The 24,305-nt window shown below is 41.8% G+C and overlaps 2 protein-coding genes across 10 annotated transcripts in view; both read left to right on the top strand.

Annotated features, from left to right (window-relative positions):
* Positions 1-4,871, top strand: part of si:ch73-63e15.2 (protein strawberry notch homolog 2) — a 52,799-nt gene extending 47,928 nt beyond the window's left edge. For 5 of the 6 annotated variants that reach the window (XM_026346400.1, XM_026346399.1, XM_026346397.1 and 2 more), the window contains 3 exons: positions 7-83; positions 405-595; positions 1,209-2,341. In XM_026346400.1, the coding sequence (XP_026202185.1) occupies positions 7-83; positions 405-595; positions 1,209-2,341 (1,401 nt within the window). Of the gene's footprint in view, positions 1-6; positions 84-404; positions 596-1,208 lie in introns of all 6 variants that reach the window. The other variant, XM_026346398.1, reaches the window with a different exon arrangement.
* Positions 4,872-6,201: 1,330 nt separating this feature from the next.
* tjp3 (tight junction protein 3) lies at positions 6,202-23,472 on the top strand. Of its 4 annotated transcripts, none has more exons than XM_026345143.1 (30): positions 6,202-6,373; positions 12,343-12,399; positions 12,895-13,019; positions 13,167-13,269; positions 13,357-13,645; positions 13,773-13,876; positions 14,018-14,207; positions 14,333-14,399; positions 14,749-14,846; positions 15,028-15,124; positions 15,568-15,750; positions 15,954-16,057; positions 16,173-16,257; positions 16,979-17,055; positions 17,218-17,305; positions 18,060-18,148; positions 18,268-18,340; positions 18,465-18,514; positions 18,891-18,954; positions 19,058-19,214; positions 19,814-19,922; positions 20,005-20,224; positions 20,316-20,521; positions 20,608-20,703; positions 20,829-20,908; positions 21,009-21,219; positions 21,369-21,469; positions 21,626-22,177; positions 22,620-22,678; positions 22,762-23,472. In XM_026345143.1, exons 2-30 carry the CDS (start codon positions 12,352-12,354, stop codon positions 22,877-22,879), a joined length of 3,843 nt encoding a protein of 1,280 aa, XP_026200928.1. In that variant the 5' UTR covers positions 6,202-6,373; positions 12,343-12,351; the 3' UTR covers positions 22,880-23,472. The 4 variants fall into 4 exon arrangements, with proteins under 4 accessions (XP_026200928.1, XP_026200926.1, XP_026200927.1 ...); XM_026345141.1 differs by lacking the exon at positions 6,202-6,373 and adding an exon at positions 8,532-8,986; XM_026345142.1 differs by lacking the exon at positions 6,202-6,373 and adding an exon at positions 9,969-10,211.
* The last annotated feature ends 833 nt before the right edge of the window (positions 23,473-24,305 follow it).

Genomic DNA, 24,305 nt, shown 5'->3' with positions numbered 1-24,305 from the left:
TTCCAGGTGCTTCCAGAGAAAGCCAAAGACAGTTGGGAAAACCAGTTCACCTTCTCCCTCAAGAAATGCAGCCATGCTAACTGGTAAGCAGGAATCCACATCATCCCTCGGGATTAATGGCTCACTGCTTCTAGGCTGGTACTTATTTGGAATCAGTCAGGGTGATTTAAAGGTCATATGCCATTCCCAGGGATTTGCAGATCACCTGAGAACTAGTCATGAAGCAATCTCACAGGCACCCTTGTCACTATATGACCAGTGAACTCTGCCAGTATGGAGCAGTCATTTCTTCAACCTGCTGTACAGTGTTGCTGAAACTGGGATTTGCAAAAAAAGATTGGCTGTTTTGGTGAATGTATGTGTGTGTGTAACATTTGGTATTTTATTCTCTGTCCTTTCAACAGGAATGGGAAGTGTAAGAAAATAGAGGAAGGCCAGGAGTGTCTGCAGGGCATGCGTCTGCGTCAGTACCACATGTTGTGTGGTGCTCTATTACGTGTGTGGAAGCGTGTGTCCGATGTGGTTTCTGACATCACTAACTCCAGCATCCTACAGATTGTCCGCCTTAAAACCAAAGACCACAACAAACAAGTTGGTTAGTACAACGCTCTATCAGGAGTGATATTCATTTCAACAAAAACTGTAAACTGTGATAAAAGAGAAGTCTAGCCCAGAGATTAAAATGTGAATTCTTTTTATTTGAAAATGTAATACTAATGTAATAATAAGTGCTGACACATCTTTATGACAAATTGAGCAAATGAAATCATTGTCCACTTTCCTTGTTTGTCTCCTCTATGAACTCTATGAACAGTACATTAATGCAAAGTGACTGTTGTGAAATTATCAGGCTCAAAACACAATATGTTGCAATTCAGCTTGAAAAATGCAACAGTGTGAGGACATGTGCTGAAATTTCAGGGTATGGTCTATCTTCACCACACACGTTTCATAAAGATATAGAAAAGACTGTACGAATGAAATTTGGAAGTAATAAATAATGTAAAGCTGTATACTGTGTTAAATACATGTTTTGTGACATCACCTTCAAACACTGATGGTAAACACTGCCGTATGTTGAGTTGACCTACAGTCTTCTTCGAAATGTTATGGAATGAAAACATCTGGCTTTAGATCGTCACAGTTTGTGTTTATTTAACAATTAATTGAGTTTTAAGTATTTACCTGAAAGTCTTCATGTCTCCCAGGTATCAAGATCCCAGAGAACTGTGTGGCTCGTGTGCGCGAGGAGCTGTTGCTAATGGACGAGGAGGTGAAGAGGAGGCGAAAAGAGAAAGAGGAGCAGCGGCAGGCTGCAGAGCGCATGCGTAAAATGGAGGAAGAAAAACAACTCCTGGCAACTCTATACAGCCAGAACCAAATGCTCAAACTGAACCCAAACTCTCTACAAAGGACACAACCTGGGAGCCTCTCTCAGCTACAGAGAATGCAACCCCAACCCCAGCCCTCTTTACAGCTGGCCCCCCAAAACTTAACCATATTGTCCATACAGAACCAAACCCAGCAAAGGACCCACAATAGCTGGCCCAACAATACCACCACCACCACCAACCAGGGTTACCGCTCCAATTACCAATTTTACCCGCCGACTTTTCCTTCCCCTTTTTCATCGCAGCAGAACATGTCTCTCCTTCAGACCACACCGTCTCCAAACTTGTCTTCCAAGAATACCTTGTCTGAGGTCTTTGACCTGACCTCTCCGTCGCCCTCGCCAGACAGCACTGAGGGCGGGCCAAGTATGGACAGTCTGACACGACACGCAACAGCATTTGGAGATGAATTTAATCTGGACTCTCTGCTCTCCCAGGATACGCAAAATGCCCAGCACATTGCACAAATACAGCAGCCTCTTTTGCTACAGCAGCAGCAGCAGCAGCAGCAGCAGCTTCTTCAGGCCACGCAGCAACTCAACAACAACATGTTAGCCAATAACCATCCAGACTTCTTAGATTATTTCTTGCCTCCGTCTCCACCTACACAGAAAGCCAGTCCTTCATCCTCTACCTCCTCCTGCTCTTCCTCCACCTCATCTGTGTCAAACAACCTGGTCTCACAAGTCTCTGCCGGCCTCCCGCCCTCTTCCGCAGTCATCCCAGCATCGTCCTCCGCGTCTCTCTTCTCTAGCTCGCCCCCCTCTGCGTCCCTGTTTTCCAACTCTTCCTCTCATTTTTCATCCCCGAATTTTTTCCCCACGACAGACGGTCTGTCCTTACACAACGGCCACAATGGTTCTGGCACTCTCAACGCTCGTGAGGCTCTGAACAGCATGCTGGCCGGGCCAGACCGCACGTCTGTCATTAAGTACCGGCAACAAGAGTAGAAGTTTATAAACAGCAACAGCTTCTCTGGACTTTTCTTTAAGCAATTTTTTGTTTTGTCTTTTAAAGCAGATTGCTGTCTATGATCATACCCTCACACCGACTCCCTCTCCCCTCAGGGCCTATAGTCACATCACTGCCTGCCCTGCACTAGGCTCACCCCTCTCACACCCCCCGGTAGGGTTCGCCTGCTGAGACTGTTGAGGTGATCAAAATATCAGATTTCTACACCAAAGTGTGTTCTCCACAAAGAAAGGCAGCTGGTGCAACATGATAACTCTGTTTTATTGAACATATGAGCTGTCAAAACAAAAGCTCATTCACTTGGGTGTGGAAATCTTATAAACCTGCTGCTGCTGATATTTATGAGGTATGATCAGTGAAGTTGCTGGAAGCTCTAAATGCCTTTCACCTGTTCAAACCACATGTTCAACTTTGCTTTACTTCACTTCATGGCCGTCTGTCTTGACTAAAACAAGGCTGTATGCAAGGCTTGGTTTGAGTGTAACAAAATATAGTGCTGAACTGGAAGACTGGAGAAAAAACACATGAAATCTTTTCGCTGATTAGCCATGAAATGCCTCAGTTTTCATTATTTTCTTCTTCGTTCCCTCTTGTTTCTCTCCCTGCTTGTATGAACACTAGTGTGAGGAAAAAGGGAGAGGAAGAGCAGTCTGCTGTTGCAAACAGTGCCTTTGGAGAAATCTATAAATGCAGTCTTTAGAAATCCATGTAGCCTAATGTATAGATTTGTACTCTCGAGCGTTGATTTTAATTTGAATTAAATATGGTATTATATTTCTATTTAACTTTTAGTCCCCACGGTCGGTCATGTTTTGGGTTACACTATGCTGGTGGCGGGTTTCAGGAGGAAGCGTCCATTAACCCTGTATGTGCTTGTGTGATTGTCTGTGTAGCTGCGACAGTGTTCTGAGTTCAGTATGGCACGGATTATTGAGCAGCATCGATAAAAAAATAATCTCCAAATATTTTATCAACCTTCTTTTTTTTTTTTAAAGCTGATGATAATATTTAGTGATGTGACTCCTACTTTGATTTGGTTTTAAATTTCTCAGGAAGGTGTTGAGTGTTTAGTTGGTTTTTCGTGTCATTTTGACCAACAGATATGAACATTTGTGATTTGTGATACAGCGAATAACAAAAGTTATCAAGTTTTCATTGTCTCGAGGTTCAGAAGCAAAACATTTTGTTTTTAACCCGAAGCTTCAGTTTGATAATAGCAGTGATCTGGTTTATTCTCCAACACTGGGCTCAAGAACAGTTCAAAACATAACAAATATCTGAGTTAATGTTTCTGGGGTTTTTTTTGTTTGTTTGTTTGTTTTTTCCATTTCAGCCATTAAGGCTGTAAGAATATTTGAAACGTGTAGAATTGTAATGTTCACTGTGTATGATAGAACATACTTAAAAACCTGTGACATCTGGCCATCTCTGTGTGAAACAATGCACTGTAGTTGGTTTGTGACAAAATGCCGGGAAACGTTCAAGTGATCAAAAAGCAATAAAACCATATTCTACATTTGTGATGAAGCAGATATGCCTAAGTATCGTTTACGCTCTACAGGCAAAGCTTTGTTGCTCCTTTACATGGAACGAATCTACTTGTTTCTGTTGTACTCTGTAGTCTTTTAGTTAAACAGATCCTGAAATGCATACATCCTTTGTATAATAAGTTTTTACGGGATGAACGCAATGCGTTCTTGATGTTTTAGTCAATGTTATTATAAAAGTTATTGTTATTTATATTTAAGGGATATTTAGATTTTAGATATGTTATCCTGCTTATTAGAATAGTTAACAAAATGTTTGGTCAGGGAAGTTTCTAGTATCAAGATAACTATAAAACAAATTCTATTATAACCTGCCACCAAATAAGATTGCACTGTTCTGTACTGCTGTACAGTGTCTGGATTTATTTCTGCTCATTTCAGTTTTGCTTTTCTCAAGTAGAATTGTTCCTCCAGCTTGTAGACCATTGTCAGGCCTTTAGTTCGCAGAGAGATACCAAAGTATTCCACAGACACCCCTAAAGTTACTGGCCCTAAGACATCAGACTTTTATCAATCTCAGGAAGAACCCTACAAGAGGTGTAATGGGGGGGCGTTAGCAGAAATATATCTTTTCCCCTAATAACAGTGGTGAAACTAACCAATACATGTGCTATTTTTTCTTAACTCTGTGCTGTGACTCTTGCTGTATTTATGTTTTAGACTTAATGTGATGGGTTTTGTCGTTTGTCCTTGTGAAAATGTCAGTGATTCTAAGTGTTTATGCCTTCTTAGGGCAAAGATCAAAGGCTGTTTCTTTTTAAGGAACATGATTTTTTTCTGTGGACATGTTTATGTTTTATTTGTGTTGCAGCTGGACATTTAATTCCTGTTAACGCTGACAGATTTTGAAGTTGATTCGCACCCAGGTTATACTGAAATGTGCAATTGATCTGTCCAAGCTTTTACCCCTCCCTTAACCTAAAAGATATTTAGGATCAGACTGACTCACAGTATCACAGACTCTAGTTAATGCTTCTTTTTTCATTTTTATTTGCAGCATCATACAATCGCATGTTTTTTTTTCTTGTATCCCCATTAATTGAACTTTTAATATTCCTCATCAGGCACATTCCAGGACAGAAGATTTGCCTTCAGTTCTGTGTTTTAGAGTCACACAGATAAAGCTTTATGCATTCGAGGGATATGGATCTATTGATATGGCTTTTTTAGGAATCCTTTTTAGTGTAGTTAGGCCTTTTATCATTTTATTATTTTGCACTAAGAATGGCATAATCAAGTTACTGTTCTTTGTTGGTTAGGGTCTAGCATTGCAAGCTTGTGTTTCTGATCTTTGATGCATTGCTCCTTGTATACTGTAACCTTTTCTCTTGTTCCTCCACCGTTTGCTTATTATATAAATGTTATCACTCAAATAATTTATTGCTAACAAAAAATGAAACAAAAAACATGCTACTGATTGTATGTATTTTTAAACAAAGCCTATTTTTTCTGTACAAAAAAGAAACTGTGTTCAGCACTTTTATTCTGGGTTGTGCTTTTGTTTTCTATATATTTATAATTTAGATCCAATTGTATATATTGTAAAATTTGTGCCTTTCGACTAATTCTTTAAAAAGGTTTTCTACTCATTAAAGGAAGGACTATATGAAATTGCAATCTTAACTTTGTAAACAAATAAAAACTTGAAGATTGCTTAAACTGAGTCAGATCTTTGTTGTCCCATTCTACCCCACACATTTAAGGAACATTTCTTTGTCTCTCCATTTTGTGTGTGTAGAAGAGGCAGCATGTGAGGCAGCAAGTAACATCATGAAAATAAAGAAAAGAGAAGAAGTGGAAGAAAGAATTGTTACCAAATAACCAGACAAGAGGCCTAAAAACCAGACCCCCTGTGGAAAATATTAGTAAGAATAATAATTGAATGATGACTGGGGTAGGGCCTGCGATATGGAAGATGGACCATCTTTTAACCAGTAGGCTATAGTTTAGGAGCACGTTACCTAAATGTCTACACTAACTTTACATCATACACATGTTATTTCAAACATATTTAACCTTTTGATATGAAGGTTTCAGTCACATCTCGTAATATGATGGACAGGCAGTGTAAGCTTGGACAAACACCTTCCATAAACTTAATTTCAGTACATTTTACCTGCAGTATTTTATTGCTGCTCAGGTTGCCTCCACGTTTCATCTTCGCTCCCATCATTTGTAAATAGTTCAGCTCTTATCTCAACCAAAACTGGGCGGAGGACTTTTTTTATGAGGACACGGTTCCGGTTAGTGACGTTTCACTGGCGTGATGACGTTGTGAAACTCACCTGTACGTTTTGCCGCCGACGCTCCGCCTCCGTACCTGCCTAACGTTACCGGAAGATTTACGATAAATACAAAAGAATACAGAAACAGCCAGAGACAGGACGTGAGACTTTTGAAGAAGACTTTGAGTTGTGATTTTTCTTTTTCCCCGCTTGGACGAGTTTGGGGGGACGTTCACAGGTGAGTTCATCAAACCTGCGTCAGATGTTTCCGGGTACACAGGTAACAGGTGAAGCATGGGGCTCAGTCCGCGTTATCAGTCAGGCCAGAGGAAGGAGAAGCCGAGACAGAAACATGAATTAAATCACACGTTTTACCGAAATGTGTTTTGTTAAGACGTAATACCGTCACTTTAAAAGCTCTTAGCTAGCCACAACGTTAGCTCTTAGCATTGACAGGCTAACACTTCACTTCATGTCAGTAAACTGTGACTCTCCTCTGGGTTTTATGTGGATATTTAGACTTTAACATGTCGCCTGTGCTCGTTATCATCCTGGGTGGACAGTTAAATACCTTTAGTTTGGTCTAGTAATTGATAACCATATAGAAAACCACCCTTTTCTCAGGGGACCCTGCTTCTTGTCTTGTGTGTTTGTGTGTTTGTGTGCTGTCAGCTGGAGGCCCCACTCTCCTAATCCTCACCTTACAGGTTCAGCCACACATGCAGGTTTCTACCTGCCTGTCAGAGAGTTTCACAATAGTTTCGATTCTGCATTCCCAAACTACTGCGTCTTCCCTCCCCTTGACCCCAATCGGTGCATTTACTCAGACTCTGTTTAGTTAAGATTAAGGGTGACCCAGTCCATCTGTGGCCTGGATAAAGGTCCCTGTTGCCTGTTTGGTATTTCCAGCAAATGAAAAGGCTGACAAATCTAAGTAGTTCATGTGTTTGGTGCAACAAAAACACCAAATGTGGAAAGCGATAGTGTGTTTTAAAATCTCTACTGGTACAGTAAAAGTGTCATCAGTTTATCACGTCATACTGCTCAACTCTAATTGTCCCTCTCGTTTGTTTTATTACAATTTATTATTTGTCGAATGACACACTGATGTGTCGTGATGTTGATATGCTCCTCCGCTCTCCAGGTACTTTCATGTTACACCACTGGCCTTTGTAATGACCTAGTTTGACATCACACAGTGCAGCTTGCTTAATCTTTATTAAGACAAATCATTTGCATTTGACGTTCTTATTTTTGAATGTTTAATTTATAGAGCTCTTGTCTCGTCTACACTGATGCTGGACTCTTAAAGAACCAGTTCTACAGTGGGTGTTTGCAGTATTTGAACACTGCTGACAGTACATGACTGACACCACAGTCAGCAGAGTTTACAAAGCCAATTTCTTGTGTAATCGCAGCCTCTCTGTGAGCTCAGTAAACTGGAGTATTTGTCCTCCAAAGCTCCATGTTTGCACGGTGAAGCTTTGCTATTTCTCATTAACCACGTCCATTCAAGGCTTTTTTTCCGTAAACGTTTATTTAAGTGACTTGTTTGAGTAATGCATTGTTGAGGAGTTGTAGTTATATGTCACACTCAGAAGTAGACCTCTGTACCTGTAGTAAAGCTTTAACTTTAGCATTTGGCTCATCTGTGATAAAGGTGCAATCGAGAGTTGGTAGTTTGCATGTTGGCAGGCCGATGGGAGTGGCCTTACTTTAAAATGACAAACACATGGAGCAGCCTGTGTACCTAGAAGAGGGGACACACCTTTGTTAAGTGTTTGTTTTAGTAACGGTAGTGGTTGCTGGTCGTGCTCTGGTTTCTTTAGACTTATCAATAATTCAGCAGTGGTGCCCTGGCTGACCAGAGGCCAGCTGTTCCACATGGCTGAACCCAAAACAAGGGCTCAGATCTGTTCTGTAGCTGCCACTTACTCACAAACTGAGAAATTTCAACTGTCACTATCTTTACATCCTTTTGGTGCTGTACATAACCACTCCTTCCCTTTGTGCTCCCTCCTTCTGAACAAGTTGAGTACAAGTCTCGGTGACTGAAGACCTGATGAGAAAGGGCACTGAGTCAGAGAGAGAGAAAGAGACTGTAACATGCCCATGCATTGGCTCGTGCACAAATGTTATCAAATGAGTTATCGTCACAGCCCTGTGATGCCACTGTGCTGTTTTCTGATTCAGAAACAGAGCAGGTTCTTTGTAGAAACCAGGGCATTTTACTCAGGGCAAGCGGACCTATAGTGTAGTAAACACCACTTCAATTATTAACAGTCCAGTGCTCTCATTCCCCAGACGTAACCATAGCACCCAGCAGTCTGAAAATCAGCCAGCAGCCTGGGACCTGCTGCTGCCTTGTGGGAAAAGTTAACCAGGACGCTCACATACCTCTGACAGTGCGAGCGAGTTGGACCTATTTGACTTATGAACCCAGCAGAAAGGGAATAATTGAGGCTACATGTAATAGCTGGAGTGATGGACGCAGGACCTGATGTCGGAGGCAAAGACATGTCCAGTTGTTTGTTGTTTTTTAGGGTTTTAATTTTCTGCATTTTAGGGTGAATGCTGTCACTCTTCTTCCTGCTGTGGCCTCTATGGATTGTTTGTTTTTGGGGGAAAACGGCGTCAGTGATAGTTACAAGGTCCTTTACTGACCTGTACCAACACATCTGGAGTTTTTCTGTCTTTATTAGTCACACCACTGGGATTTATCAGCTGGACTTTTTAAGAGAAGAAAGACAACAGAGATTTTATCATCATGAATCTGACGCAGCGAATTAAACTGTTGAAGCACTTTGGCTCTGTGCCTCCGGAGCCGCCACCACCGCTGCTGGTGGTGCCTGTAAGTGGATACATACAGTAGTATGAAGGGCAGTCCGTGTTCTGTCCGTGGTAGTCTGTGCTGTCGGTGTTCTTGTAGTACATGCTTTTCCATTTCCATTTATTTGTATTGTAATCAGTGAGTCACTCTTTATAGTAGCTAGTAGAAGACTCAGGAATTATATTAATGTCTTTGCTGAATTGTAGTGTCAGTCTCAAAAGATCATTTGGCAGGTTCATAATTACTGATGTTAGTTTTCTATTTAAGCCCTAGTCAAGCCCAAATTTAGTTTTTAATTTTAGTAGTTTACTAATATGGCTTAGTTAATTTATCGTAGTAACTAAATTGGTAGGTTAATGAAAGTAAATCTACCAAATGTTTTTGGTAACTGCTCAAAGATGTAAATTTTTTTTTGTCATTCTATGCCCTCTTCAAATGAAGGCAACAGATATTTTGCCTTTACATAAATGCTTGGCATTAATGTGTAGAAAAAATAATTTTCGTTCTTTGCCTTTTTATAGAATAAATGATTATAATTGATTTGCTACAATAAAGCAGAAAATTGGCACGCCACGATGTGAGACGCGATGACCTACAATAATGGCCTATGGTCAGATTACAAGGAAATGTCTACAACAGTTTGCATAAAACAAAACAATGTTTTGCATTGGAAAAGCATGTTTTCAGTTTGAGGTGCGGAAAAAGCAATGTTACAGTAGAAAGATACGATATATGTAGTAGTGGTAGTGTAGAGTTGTTGACCTCTTCAGGCTGATGCAGGATTGCAGAGCCCTCCATGATTACATTGTTTACACATGTAAACATTTAAGATACTTTACTTTCTGTCTAGAGGGGCTTTCATGTATGTACAGCGGTGCAGCTCCACCTTAAAACCATATTTATCAAAGGGAACCTGAGTGGGCAAAGGCTGGTAGGGGAGGAGCACTCTAGGTGAGGTCGTTCCTGGACCTTTCTGAGAGAGAGGAACGCCACAGCTGGTCATATTACAAATAGTTTCAACAGGAGGGTCAGGGTTCTGCTGGACAGAGGCCATCATGGGCACAGAGCTCATAGGAGTAGGAAGTGATTAGAGCTGGATGACTGCGGGATCTGTGGTTGCTCTGCTTTTGGCGTTGCCATATGGACTATAAAGAACTGGCTGTTCATTGAGCGCCGGAGGCCACAGGTGTTTTGTTCAGCTTAGATATCTCAGTGGGAAATGGAAGTAAGGTTCAAAGACCAAGTGGTAAGTGGAGAGGCAATCATTTTCTAACTGTGTAACCTGCCTGAAAGCACCTAAAATGGAGCTGGTAAAGCGGAACATAAATTCTTACTGATCTGTTCAGGCCCTCACCTAAATGTCCTTAGTGCTGCCGAGGTGAACACCTGATAGCAGAGGACTGCAGGCTGCTTTATCTGTGTTGTTGTCAGTGTTGACATTTCTTACATATTTGTCTAAATTCACTGTAATAAACATCTTTACAGGAGCTTTTGCAGTTGAACGTTATGTTCTGTTTTTCAGGTCACTCTCTGAGGACTCATTATCTTTTGTCTTTATTTACTTTCAGCGGTGGGTAAATATCAGATACACACCATTAGTGACTTTTTCCTTATACTTTGCAGATTGGCACATGTGTAGCTACGTCATCATCATCATCATCAACATGACCTGAAGTTAAAGTTTAATGGATCATCAGCGTGCTGCAATGTTCAGTAGAACATTTACTATGTTTTATTATGTCTTATTCGCTCTTTGCATGTAGGATAAGAACTCGACAACTAGACTTTACCTCAGTATTTTATCTTGTTTTTTTAAGTTCATATATTAAATAACGCTCTGTTTCTTGTTTTGCTACAACTAACTGCCATGAAACCACAGTCGTAAACAATAGTGACTTTAGGCATCGGTGTCAGTTAAGGTTAAAATGATAGCTTGGCAGGCAGTGAGAACTTCATAGCCAGATTTTATTTAAACAATCAGGTCAGCTGCCATGTTTCTTCTCCTCGGGTTTATGATTAACTCGGTCAAACAAGCGGTGTACTGTTCACAGGTCACACTGCACACCTGCATATTTAAGATTGTTGAGGTGAGGTGGTATTTCTGCACGTTAAACATTGGGATTATTTGCTGTAACCGTACAGGTTAGCGTTATTTGAATGTTTGTTATGTTTGATAGATCTCTGATGTGTATTTTTAGATAATGTGTTTGGGTGTCGCAGGATATTTTCCGATGCTTGCGTTCATTTAGTAGTAGATGTCTGTGTTGCACTGCCAGGTCATGTTAGTGCCTGGAACTTGTGTGTTTGAACAGAGTTGTTTTTTATCACTCGAGTACAACAGTACATGTGTGTCCCTGACTAGAGTAGCTGGCTTGACTTGTTCTTATTTCAGCAGGTGTCTATGAAACATAGTCCACAGCCAGCCAACGGTTTGTCGTTTGGTTTTGACAAGAGATAGTATGTGGAAAATGATAAACACGAGAGGCATGTTGCTATGTTAGTGTAGCAAGTAAACATGAGTGGTTTGGTGTTGATGAGTGGTTTGTTAATGTAACAGTGATCATCAGGTGATGTTATAACCATGTACTGTTAATCTTAATTAGTGTGACTCTGAACTCTCGGCTGTTAAAGTCTTGTGAAAGCAAAGTGAGAAGGATGATTGTGACTTGAGCAATCCTCCAAACATACATAGCACATACATAGCACTACACTGGCAGAAGATCCACCACTATTTCTAACATGTCACCTCTGTAGCCAAAGTGATTCGAGTCAAACGTAGAAATGTGCTGTGTAGAACATATACAATGCATTTCTGTCAGCGAGATATTATTTTTAGAGCGGCTGGTTAAATTATCATTACATTTTCTGTTTGAAGCTTCTTATATGTCAGTATATGTGTATGTCACAGTAAACACAAAATTTGAAGGTGTCACTGTAGACTGAGGGAAATCCTAACGGGCATTTTTCACAATTTATTAATTTTACTATAGAACAAATAAGCAAGAATCAATCAAGAATACAATAACCCATGTTTCATTAGCTGCTGCCACAATGTGTGTAAGCCTGCACACATTGTTTTCCTGTGTGTATGCTTACTGAACAAACCCTGAGTGTCATATGTTGTCAATGCCACAGGGATATGGGAGCACACACACAAGGTAGCCCCTCCTTCATACCGGTCAGGCAGGAATGAGACAGGTGAGAGCATGCTAAGACCAGGTTGAGAACACTCTCTTCCTTCTTGGCTCTGGCTCAGCAGTGCTCCCTGTAAGGACCTGGATTAATAAACTTGTAATTTAATATCGTAAGAGTAAACATTTATTTACTCAAACATGTAATTCTTTTCATGGTTTGTTTTGTTTTTTTTGTCTTCACAGAAACCAGGCATGGAGGAGTTAACAATATGGGAACAACATACAATAACACTTAATAAAGTAAGTTAAGTTTTTGTTTACTAATCCTATTCTGACATCCTTTATTTCAGAAGTTAAGGTGTCAGATGGTATAATATTTCATATTTATAGACTGATGGTGGCTCTAAAGTCAAGTGCCAGGCGCAGACTGTTTGTGTGCACACAAATAAAGAAGTGAAAAGCGAGACTTGATGTATGGTACAGAGGCAGTTTCACTATTGTTTCCAAGGGTATTGTGACGGACTTGCGGGGGATGAACTGTGCTTCAGACTTCTCAGTTCCACTCCATAGACTCCAGCAGGAATTCAGAGTGACACACCCTGCTGCCTCTACTCTATCCTGCCTCGTATTAACCTCCTCTGGAATGTGCTCTTTCTGCCGCTATCATGCTACTGTATCTCCCACACATGCTGCCACTCCACTCGCCTACCTTCCTAAATTTGTACCCTTTTATTGATGTTTCCTTTGATGCACTCTCTTTCTGTTTGTCTTTAAGCCTTTTTTCTTCCCCTGCAGGATCCGAAACTGGGGTTTGGTTTTGCCTTATCAGGAGGCAAAGACAAGCCCAGTCCAGACACTGGGGACACAGCTGTGGTGGTGTCAGATGTGCTGCCAAATGGACCAGCCAGTGGACGACTATTGTAAGTCGACTACAGGACCTAATAACGCTTCACTCTTTACAGAGCACATGATCACCTGTCTACATTAGAGTACAGACATACCAGTCAAATTTGTAAACCCAACCCACAGAACCAAACTGATTCGTCTGTTTTCTTTGTGCTCGGCAGCACTAAAGACCAAATTGTTATGGTCAATGGCGTGTCCATGAACAATGTCTACTCTAACTACACCATTCAGACCCTTAAGTCATGTGGCAAGACTGCAAACGTAGTGAGTATAAAATCAACACAGTCAAATTACGTCTGTCTAATGCAGTTATACTCCTTTGTGTCTCTGAGCCTCTTCATCTGTCTCCAGACAGTAAAACGCCCTCGCAAGATCGAGATCCCAGTCAGCTCCAAACCATCTCGGGCTGCCTCCCAGTCCAACCTGCTGGACCAGGATCCTCCGAGACGAACACGGCGCTACTCTGATGACAGCGATAACCGAGACGGTGACCGCTACCGTGCTCGCAGTTCCTCACCCAGTCGTAACGGGTATGGTAACACGCTGCCGTTGATGTCGTCAGGGTACAAGAGGCTGCCACACCAGGATGGTCCCGACAAACCCATCAAAACTACTCTGGTTAAAAAGAAGCTCACAGACGGTAAGACGTCAGGAACAGGAGAAAGTTTGTTTGATCTAAATTACTTGAGGAGAACTCATGTAGAGCCAGTTTTCACCTTCCATGTTTTCTGGAGTGCTCATCTCTGGTTATCTTTGTCTTCCTGCAGAATATGGTCTGAAGCTGGGCAGTCAGATCTTTATCAAGCACATGACAGATACAGGCCTGGCTGCAAGGGAGGGCACACTACAGGAGGGAGACCTTGTTCTCAAGGTGAAAATTTGGCAAAATACTATATATGTATAGTACATGTAAATGCGTGTTATTGTTTTAAAACTTCAGAAGCCTGTAAGCCTTCATAACTCAACAGTCCTCAGTTTGTAGAAATCAATTTGTTGTCGATTTGTTGAGCAGATCAACGGCATCACAACAGAAAATCTGTCCCTGCTGGAGACCAAGCACCTGGTGGAGAAGAGCAGAGGCAAACTGACCATGACGGTGCTCCGGGACAACCGCAAGTTCCTGGTCAGCATCCCAGAAGTGGAGGACAGCCCCCCCAACAGCGAGGACGATGGGCGCAGAGACACTAGCTCTGAACTCGAGGGTGTGTTATTGGCGAGGATGAACAAAGCTGACGATGACATGAAATATAGAAAAAAAATAAAATAATAGTAGATAGAAGAAGAATTTCTGGCTTCACTAATTCCTGTTCTTTTCACTTCCCATCAGAAATTTCAGACATTGACGTCCCCACTCATAAAGCCCGTCAACCCACCAAAGAGAAACGGACACGAAGGTACACTTGAAGAAATTTGTGGAAGCAGTAGTGTAACAATGTAGTGTGTGTTTTTGTATTAAGACTTTGCTGGGTAGAAACAGTCACCCTGAGATAGATGAATGAACGATTCATCTCACTCTGTTTACTGCAAACAGAAAACCAGTCTCACCTCTGACATAGTTAGTTTCATTTTCTGTCAAGACGCCCATAAATGTTCAGTATGTGTGTAGAGGGAGCACAGAGATGAACAAACGCTAACATAACAAGAATAACAAAATATAGAAAGATGTTATGTTATTCGAGGAATAAAACCTACACAAGCAGTGAAGAACTGTTGGATCCCCCTTCTCTTGTCTTTTTAACCCAGAACGAGAGCTGAACCAGCAGCAGCCAAATCTCGGGATTCATCACCTGTGCGCTCCACCGCCACTCGGCCTGTTGCGAAGACCTACGCCCCCCGCCGACGTCAGTCCCTAAGAGAATGATTTATTTTTACCAGACATACACATTACATGATAACATGTCCAGTTAGCTAAGATGTGATGTTTCTGCAGCCACAGTCAGTGTCCCTCTGACCCAATGTACACACCGGGCTATTAAAAACCACCATAACGATGTTTCTAACTGTTCATTATTGTCTCTTCAGCTCCATCTGATTCGGACTCTGACCACAGCGCCTCTCCTCCACCTGTCAGGAGAGACAGAGAGAGTCCAGACGTTAGAGACCAGCCCAACAAATACAAGTCTGTACATTTATTTTATTAAGTTGACGAAATTATGTGTTTTAGATATGTCCATAAATAATAAATCTAATATAACTTCTGATTTAAATGTCTTTGTTAATTTCTTGCAACATGCAGTTTAGTATTTTAAAACAATTACTTTTCGGCTGCATATAGAGGATTTGTTTAAAACTCTTTAAGCTAGAACAGGACATGAAGTGGCATTTTACTACAAGACAGAGGTCAGGTTCTGTTGATGGAAAGCAGACACACACGTTCCTCCTTGTGTTTTAATGTCTCTGTTACCTGTTCAGCTGTGGAAACATTTAGACTTTGTTGTTTCAGTCTGATTTTCAACTGAATGCTTTAGAATAATCCTGCACATAGATCTTAGTTGATACTATTGAAATCCCTTGACCAAATTAAGATGCTAAGACAATAACTGCGTTTTACTCTTTCTGCAGGACACTCTCTGGTCTGTCCACTCTCCCCAACCCCCGAGGCTCTCCTGCAGCCCAGAACTGGACTGCTCCTCGTCCTACCTCCTCCGCCTCTCGGCCTCGTAGGCCAGTGTCGGAGTCGGACTCTGACCGCAGCCCCTCCCCTCCTTCACGGATTGAGAGTTCCCGGCTCGACAGCAGATACAAGTAAATACAATACTTAATTAAATTCCCAAAGTAAAGTGGAACATGAAACAAAATGTAAAAGGTGACGTCAAGCTACTTCATACCTTCATAACAAGAGCATGGAAACCTCTGACACAGTAACAATAGAAAATGGTCCAAATAACAGTTTTTGACATGTTTTTGTTTCACATCGTTTTCTTTTTTGTTCCTGTCTTTATCTGCAGGGTTCTCCCTGATTTGCCCCTCCCAAATCTGAGAGCCTCCCCAATCCCTGTTCGTCAGGAGCCTCCAAGAAGAATCAACTCTCCCGTCAAGATCCCGCCCCCAGGTCAGCACACACACACTGTTTGCCAACGTATGGTGCAGAACAGTAAAGGGAATTGTTCTAAAGTAAATGAATTAAATCCACAATGTTTTATGACCATTATTTTCCTTGGTTTCAGACTCTGAGTCAGAGTCAGACGACGGCTCGGTGCCTCCTCAGAGGCAGAGCACCACGTACAGCCAGGACTCTCTCAGCAGATACAGGTACAGATGAAGGTCTGCCCAACCCCAACCTCCAACCCCCCACCCCCTCCCTGAAACCCAACAAGATCTCATGGACTGGAAACTGAGCAGACTGTGCAAACCTCTTCAGTTATTAACATTAGTTAATCACATGTTTATTTACCTATAAAGTCAAAATTAGCCCTTTGTACCTTGTGATTTTTATTGATTTTGGGGCATTTTGTACCTTACAGCTTCTTATAGCCTTTGATTTTGCTTGTTTTATGTTTGGTTATTGTTTTTGTTTTTTTTTAGCTGTATAATAATTTGTTTGTGTTGACATTTTGTTAACCAATGAAATAAAAGTGACTTTCCCTGAAAATGTCCCTTTCCTGTAAGTGTTCATTACAGAGGACACATTTTAATGAAGCAGCAATATTCCAATCAAACGTCTGTAGAATAGTTTCCCAATTTTTGGATTGGTTCTTACAAATCAGCACATTTTACACAGAGTTTCTAAAATTCATAGTAATCCAGACCCTAAAAGATCGAGACAACTTATTCTACTCAGTGGTTAATATTTGATCAGTCACATCAAAGAGAGCGCTTCCCTCAAACATACAAAGGTGAATATTCAACATTTCACTGTTATGCTCTCATCAATTATCATCATATTAGCCACGGGTCCCCCCCCTCTTCAAACATAACTCAGATTTGTTGTCTTCCTCCTCCCTCACTCCCACCTCCCTCTCTTCTCTTCCAGAGTCCTGCCAGAAGTTGCCCTGCAGCCTCAGGCGGCACCACCACAATGGAACGCTGCCAGCAACCCACCGCAGAAAGGTGTGTGCAAGTAAAGTTTCACCTCAAGTGTCGTAGCGAGCATCACAAGTTTATTGTGTAAAAAAACCTGGACTCAGACTGTTTATAGGGACCACGTGATCTACAGGAAATGATAAGTGCTGAATTATGAAATGTATTTATTGATCTTCTCGCCTCGTTCAGATTCTGAGTCAGAGGCCAGTTATGCATCAGTTCCTCGTAGGGACTCTACAAACAGTGGAAACTCCAACACAGTCAACAGCAGATACAGGTGAGAGTCACTTCACATTTCAATAATATAAATCCACTGTTGACTGTCTGGGTAAACCCTGACTCAACCCCCCAAGAGTCGAATTAGAAACTAAGAACCTTCATACTGAAAAGTTTCATAACTCAGCAAAATAACTTTGTCATAACCCTGAACTATAAACATGACCTGTGTTACTAATCACAAACCTAACTCTGAATTTTACAACGTACTTTCCAAGGACCTAAATTTGCCTCAGCCATCACTGTTGACAGTCAACCTGCAGTCAATTGATAGTAAACTGAGCACGTGTACAGTATGAGCAGTTAAAATAAAATCCCTGCAAATAAATATTTGTTGAAGGTCAACGGAAACCAAGTTAAGACCAATTGGGACATAAGAGACGATCAAAACCTAATTAATCCAGAGGAGGGTTTATGTAAAAGTTAGTTATGAAAAAAATAGGATCAGTAAACCATAACAAAGCAGAATTTGGTGCAGCGTGAACTCTAGCACAGTAGACAATGTAAATACATCACTGTGTAAAACAATTCTGACAGGTCTGTCTGGTGCATTTACTTATACACACACGACTTCTGTCTCATTGTAAAACCCTCTGTACACCGTGGTGCACGTAACTTGTCCTCCATCCTCCAATGTCTGTGATGTATAATGTAAGAGATTCTAAAACAATCCTTCATATTGTAATTAATTCAGTTTTCCGCTTGTTTTGTGGTTCCGATCAGGTTAAATACTTAAGTACTTTTTCTTCCTTCAGAGTCCTACCAGAGACGAAATCCACGTCAGTCGCTGTGAAGCAGGAACCTCCTCGACGGGCCCCTTCACCTGTCAGACCACCTCCTGATGGTCAGTTCCCTCTTAACTTGATCCTCTCCTCCTCTGTCCTCCCACCTAGTTAACTTTTAAAGGTCAGAGTTAGTTCTGACCTCGGTCTCTGCTGTCTCTCTCTCTTTTTCCTTGCTCAGATTCCTCAGAGTCAGACCAGCTTTCACATCTGAGGAGGTCTGGCAGCTCAGAGCGGGAGGACAACCGCCGCAGGTAAACAGCGTTCCTCTTCATCGTAATTCATAGACACTCTTTCTATTCTATATTTCTCCTCCATCAGTTTTTTCCTCTAGCACCTAACAGTGATTTTAATCAATATGACTTGTCTGCCTCACAGTGTTCCTCGTGCTGCTAATGGACCCGGCGCTCAGATGTCATCGCTCTACTGTAAGCCTCAAGACTCAATGCTGACAAATATTTTAGCTCCAGTTTTTCCTAATTATTGCGTTGCCACAGTGATCATTATCATATTTCATTTTGCGCTTGCTGGTTAATGGGGCGTCACAGTTTACATTATTTAGTTCTCTAGGGTGAAGCGGACACAATTTCCCGACATCTGCTGGAAAAAGGAAAACAACTTACGCGCATGTGATTTAACAACTCAGAAGGCTGATTCATTGTTTTGTTTTAAATCTGTTTTGTAAGCAGTTTTAAAATATTACTTTGAACCTTGACATCCTCTAGACTAAATTCTTTTTCATTAAATAGCTGCATTGATAATGAAATTACTGTAAGAGCCTCACATTTTCCATATCTCTTCCAGCCAAGCCTGCAGAAGAGCCCCTCTACTCCTTACCGCCAGATTCTTACCCATCGTCCAATCCAGGGTGAGTAATGTTCATTTGTTTGTCGTATGTTAACATAGTTAGTTCAGTTCTTCATCTTACAGCTCGTTTACTAATTAGACCAAATCTTTCCCGTCTCTCTCAGGTACAGCTCAGATGTACAGAAAGTGTCCTTTGTGAAGGAGGGCAGCGTGGGTCTGAGGCTTGTGGGCGGCAACGATGTTGGCATATTTGTAGGTGGAGTTCAGCCCAACAGCCCCGCGTACAATCAGGGGTTGAAGGAAGGAGACCAGATCCTGCAGGTGAGCTAATGAGACAACACTTAAGCCTGCAGAACTCAAATTAGCTCCTTAATGCTATTTACAGCTTAAAGGATGACTTCACCCATGTTCAGCTGGACAGCTGTATGTTAATATAAGGATGACAGTGGGAACTTCAATACAACTCAAACCAGAATGATAAGAAGCAAGCTGAAAATCAGTGAAGTGGCTTTTTACAGTAAAGAAGGAGTCACTTTAAAACCACTAGAAGTGGAAAAAACTGATCGTTGCCCCAGTGTCAGCTGATTTTCAAGATTGTGGGCAATGTGCATCAACAGAATATGAGGGCACCATTAGTCAGCACAGTTTATCTTGATTTGTGTGAAATGTCACAGCTTCTGTTGAAGCCTCAGAAGCAAAAGCAGAGTTGGTTTTGTCTTTTCTATGAATGGAGCTTTGCCAGAGCATGATGTCGTAGCTCGTGATGATAAATGATGGAAACGTGAACACCGTGTGCTCACTGTGACTCCAATTTTCTAGTCAGTGTAAAATCCTGTAGAAAATGGCTTAAAGTGTTGAATGTGTTACCCCTCAGACTATGTTAACACATTTGTGCCTCTTTTTTTTTTTTTTTTTTACAGGTAAATAAAGTAGATTTTTCCCATTTCACACGAGAAGAGGCAGCCAACTTCCTGCTCAACATCCAGAGTGGAGAGCGAATCGAAATGTGCACCCAGAACAAGATGGACCGTAAGTTTAGGCATGAAGTGCTGGTTTGATAATTACGAGTAAAGCTGCTGCCCCTAAGTGATGAATCTTTGCCTCTCCTCAGTTTATAGAAAGATCATGAAGTCCAACCTGGCGGACAACTTCTACATCCGCACCCACTTTGACCACGAAGCACAAGGTCCCATTGGCCTGAGCTTCACCAGAGGGGAGGTGTTCAGAGTGGTGGATACAATGCACCATGGGAAGCTGGGCAGCTGGCTGGTCACTCGTATGGGGAACAATCTGCATGAGATGGATAAAGGCACCATCCCCAACCAGACCACGTGAGGATGAGATGCAAAAGAAATATCAGTTTCAGTTTTTTAAGCAAAAACGCAGATTGTGATTTGTACTTTCGTCACTTACCTCCTTCAGGGCTGAGAAGCTGGCCAGCATCGAGCAGGCGCAGCGAGCCACCGGGGAGAGGCAGGTCTCAGGGCCGAGGGCCGAGTTCTGGAAACTACGGGGGCTCAGAGGGAACAAAAAGAACGAGAAGAACCTCCGTCGGAGTCGTGACGACCTGGTACAGCTCACCATTCAGGGCAAATTCCCGGCCTATGAGAGAGTGCTGCTCAGAGAAGGTGTTTCTCTTCCCCACACACAGATGATGTCAATCGTAGCTAAACTAGTTGAGCGAGTTATTAATACTGGTGAATTGTTTCTGCAGCTAATTTCAAACGGCCAATTGTCATCCTGGGTCCTCTCAATGATATTGCTATGGAGAAGCTGGCCAGTGAGATGCCTAATGAATATGAAGTGGCAGGTTGGTTTCCTGTTTTCTCACTTTGTGACTCATTGTGACCTCATTTATTCTCCCGCTCTCTATTAATATATTTATATTACTATTGTTTTTTTGTTTGTTTTTTTTATCCTGCTGCGTTGCGACAGAAATGGTTCCTCGCAGTGGAAGAGAAGAGAGCACTTCCACAGTTATTAAACTGGACACTGTGAGGAAAATAGCAGAGAAGGTAACAGTCAGAGCTCAAAGTGGGGAAAAAAAGAACATTTCTATCTTGTATCTTTGTTTTCACCCTGTTTCATCTGCTGCTTGCTTTTCTCTTTATCCAGGACAAGCACCCTCTGCTGGACATCACTCCCACTGCAGTGGAGAGGCTGAACTACATCCAATACCACCCCATGGTGTTGTTCTTGGACCCTCACAGCCGCAAAGACGTTAAGGCCATGAGGCAGAAATACAGCCCGAACTCCAGTAAAAGCTCGAGACGCCTTTACTCACAGGCCGTCAAGCTGAAGAAACAGTGCAGCCACCTTTTCTCAGGTATGACACATAGACAAAGTCATGTTATAGAGTGAAATATATATATATATACATTTATTTATTGAATTTACTCACTCGTCCTTAATAGACACAAGTGTACTGGTTCAGTTTACAATTTTTTTAGTAACAATATTATTTTCTTCTTCCAGCACGTATTGACTTACAGCCCAGCTCTGATATTTGGTATGAGACTCTGAAAGATAAGATCCGCCACCAGCAGTCTAAACCAGTCTGGGTGTCTGAACTCACGGTATGATGCACTCACATATTTCACATTTAACCTCTTTTCTTTTAGTGTAGGCCAGTTGAACGTTTCTCTGAAGTTAAGTGAAACATCAGTTAGTTTGTTTTGTTTCCACCTTACAGTTTGTGGCAAACCTATAATCCTACTTATCTTTCTGTCCAGTTGGAGAGTGGTGGAGAGCAGGACCTGGATGCTCTGGACCAAAGCCAGTCTGACTACCTCAGCGCTGCTAGTGACCTGGAGGACACCGATGGAGAGCCCTTCACTGATGGAGAGGCCTACACCGACAACGACGACGTCGAAGAGGCTTACACCAGCCATGGAGTCCAACCACCCAGTGTCCCTCGAGCTTTAGCACGGTCATCGGAGCCAGCCTCTGGGCACTACAGCCCCGCCATGGACCCTGAACCTCAGGCTGACAGAGAAATCCCGCCTTTGTTGCACGTACCAGAGCCCAAGTCGCCGCGTCAAGACAATTACAGCCCACCTCACAGCGCGGCTGAAGAGGAGGACCAATCTTACCGCAGTTTTACAGACTCAGACTTCAGCGCCCTTGATGCAGTTGCTCCCACCACTCTGTCAGATGGACCCCCAGATTTTGTAGCCCCCAACCCTTTGACAAGGTACTCTGTGGATGAGCCTTCACATGCTGAGGCGCAGCATGAGAGCCCTCAACAGCCCAGCCTGTCTGCTATTGAGGAGAAGTTAGAGCAGGTAAATAACATGTTCCCTTCTTTTAAAGGCACAACCTTCAACCAAGTGTACCGGAACAATGAACTGATTCACTGTCATTTAAGTCAGATTATTTATTTATGGCTTCAGCTTCCTAAATGATTTGTTGGTTGTCTGTGAAGATTAACTGAATAGATGTGGTTGTGGAAACTTTGTGCTTTGAGAAACTGGGATGGACATGTGCAGAATTTTATGATATGTTAGAGGCCAAGTAGTTAATGCCAATTATTTTAGAACTCAATCCATTGATTATTTGATAATATAAGATTTTTAGTGCTTTTTCCTTATTTCACATTTGAATCGTTACCACACGACCACCATCTAACTTTCACTAAAGTATCAGTAGGATTAGTAAAGGTTTGGTTTACAGGCAGAGACGTTTCAGTCTGACCAGCTGATAAGTAACTAGTGTTGCCTTTTACAGGCTCGCACAGCAGATTCACCGCCTCAGCCTGAGGAGAAGAAGGGCCCACAGTTCATCGTGTAAGTCATCGTCTTTCTTTTCCGATTACAGCCCGTCTCAGACTGCGCAGTCCTTTTGACCCCCCTCTTCTTCTCTACCTTAGGCTAGCACATCATCACCAAGCAGTCCAGTTCAGACGAACACAGATCCACGGCAGCGACAGCTCGGAGGACGAGGATGAGGAGGACGACATTGAATGGGGTCCTGCAACAGAACTGTAGAAGCACTGAGGACTGAAACCTGAGTCATCTAAAAAGGACATTGAAACTGTTTCACTCCCCCGAGAAACTCTTATGTTTAGTTTTTTTTATTTATCTTGTTACTTTTGTATGCATAGGTTTGATCTGAAGGCGTTGTTTGGCCTACGCTAAGGGCTCTGTTCGTGTGAGAAGATTTCTGCAACCTCGGATGAATGATACGATCAAAGTGCCTGATATATAGCACATAAACAAATTCTAATTTTATTAGAAGGATTTGAAATTATTATCAGTCTCTTTTTGTGGCAACATGCAATTCTGAAATATATTGAAATGTCTCTTTAACTTCTTCTACATTAAACTGTTTTTCCTTAAGTTCAAGTTTGTTCAGTCATATAAATAAATGTTTTTCATTTTTACTTTGATTACTTATGGGAGATAATAATAATTATTATTATTCTGTAACTTCTGTTTTCATACTAGCAGTAAATTTTAAAGAGTATGCTGAATGCTGAACTGTGAGTAGACTTCTTTCTCAGATGGGCAAATGCAACATGTTGTTTATGTTGTGGCAACTTTATTTTTTCATTTGGTAACATGAAAATAAAACCTTAAGAACGACATAAACCAGTGTATAAGGTGTTTTTCACCGGGGCCCTGTGTCCTGTTTCTGTTTTTGTTTGTGATTGTTGTATCCCTCCAGATCATTATGTGTTGTTCAGTCTCTCTCTTGTCCTCCGTGTGCAGAGAAGTGTGGAGGCTTCAGTTTAATGTGGCCTGAACTATTTCAGAAACAGTGTAGTTAAAAAAAAACATATTTAGGATTTTATTGTTTCCCTTTTGTAACGAGGCTGTTCATAAAAGTGTGAAAATCAGAATTTAATAAGCACTGTAACAACTCCAGTGCCTAATATAAAACCTAACAGTAAAATGAAATCACCCCTGAATTCAAAGCATTTAAATGTTGGTTTCTAAATGTGAGCATATTATATTATAGTGGCATTAATTCAGTTGCATTTGATTTGTGCATAAGCTGCTCTTCAAAGGACACAAAGTGCTGTTTGCTGGTCTGCTTATGCACTAATGTGTTTTTAATTTTGCAGGTGCAGCAGGGATGCGGACGGTTGTGGACAGGTCACATGGTGGAAACACACGTGTGTGAGCATCAACTGATTACTGTCAATTGGAGCACGGCAACAAGAAATGTGTGTGTTTGTTTTGCGTCAGGACGCAGCTGACTCTCAGTTTGTCTAAATGTATGAGGGAGTTTGAGTAGTAGGATGAGGAGTTCTTAGGTTTTAATAGAAACGCAATCAAACGTCCCACGGCTTTGTGTAAAAGCCTTGAGTTCGTCCGGTGTCTCTCTTCCTCCCCCTGAGGAAGCTGAACGTACGCGCACAGCGGATGCCGGGTGCGCACGGACGGTTTGCGGTGAGCTGTCTGTCTCTGT

Source organism: Anabas testudineus, chromosome 4, assembly GCF_900324465.2.
Source record: "Anabas testudineus chromosome 4, fAnaTes1.2, whole genome shotgun sequence".
NCBI lineage: Eukaryota > Metazoa > Chordata > Actinopteri > Anabantiformes > Anabantidae > Anabas > Anabas testudineus.
Note: the sequence above shows the minus strand (reverse complement) of the source record. Positions and strands in the feature narration are given on the sequence as shown.

Bases quoted from the DNA above. Each gene is read 5' to 3' on its own strand.
- tjp3 (XM_026345141.1), top strand. From the start codon at position 8,903: ATGAATCTGACGCAGCGAATTAAACTGTTGAAGCACTTTGGCTCTGTG. The intron at 13,270-13,356 runs GTGAGTATAAAA...ATCTGTCTCCAG, and splicing joins GTGGCAAGACTGCAAACGTA to ACAGTAAAACGCCCTCGCAA. The intron at 14,208-14,332 runs GTGTGTTATTGG...ACTTCCCATCAG, and splicing joins CACTAGCTCTGAACTCGAGG to AAATTTCAGACATTGACGTC.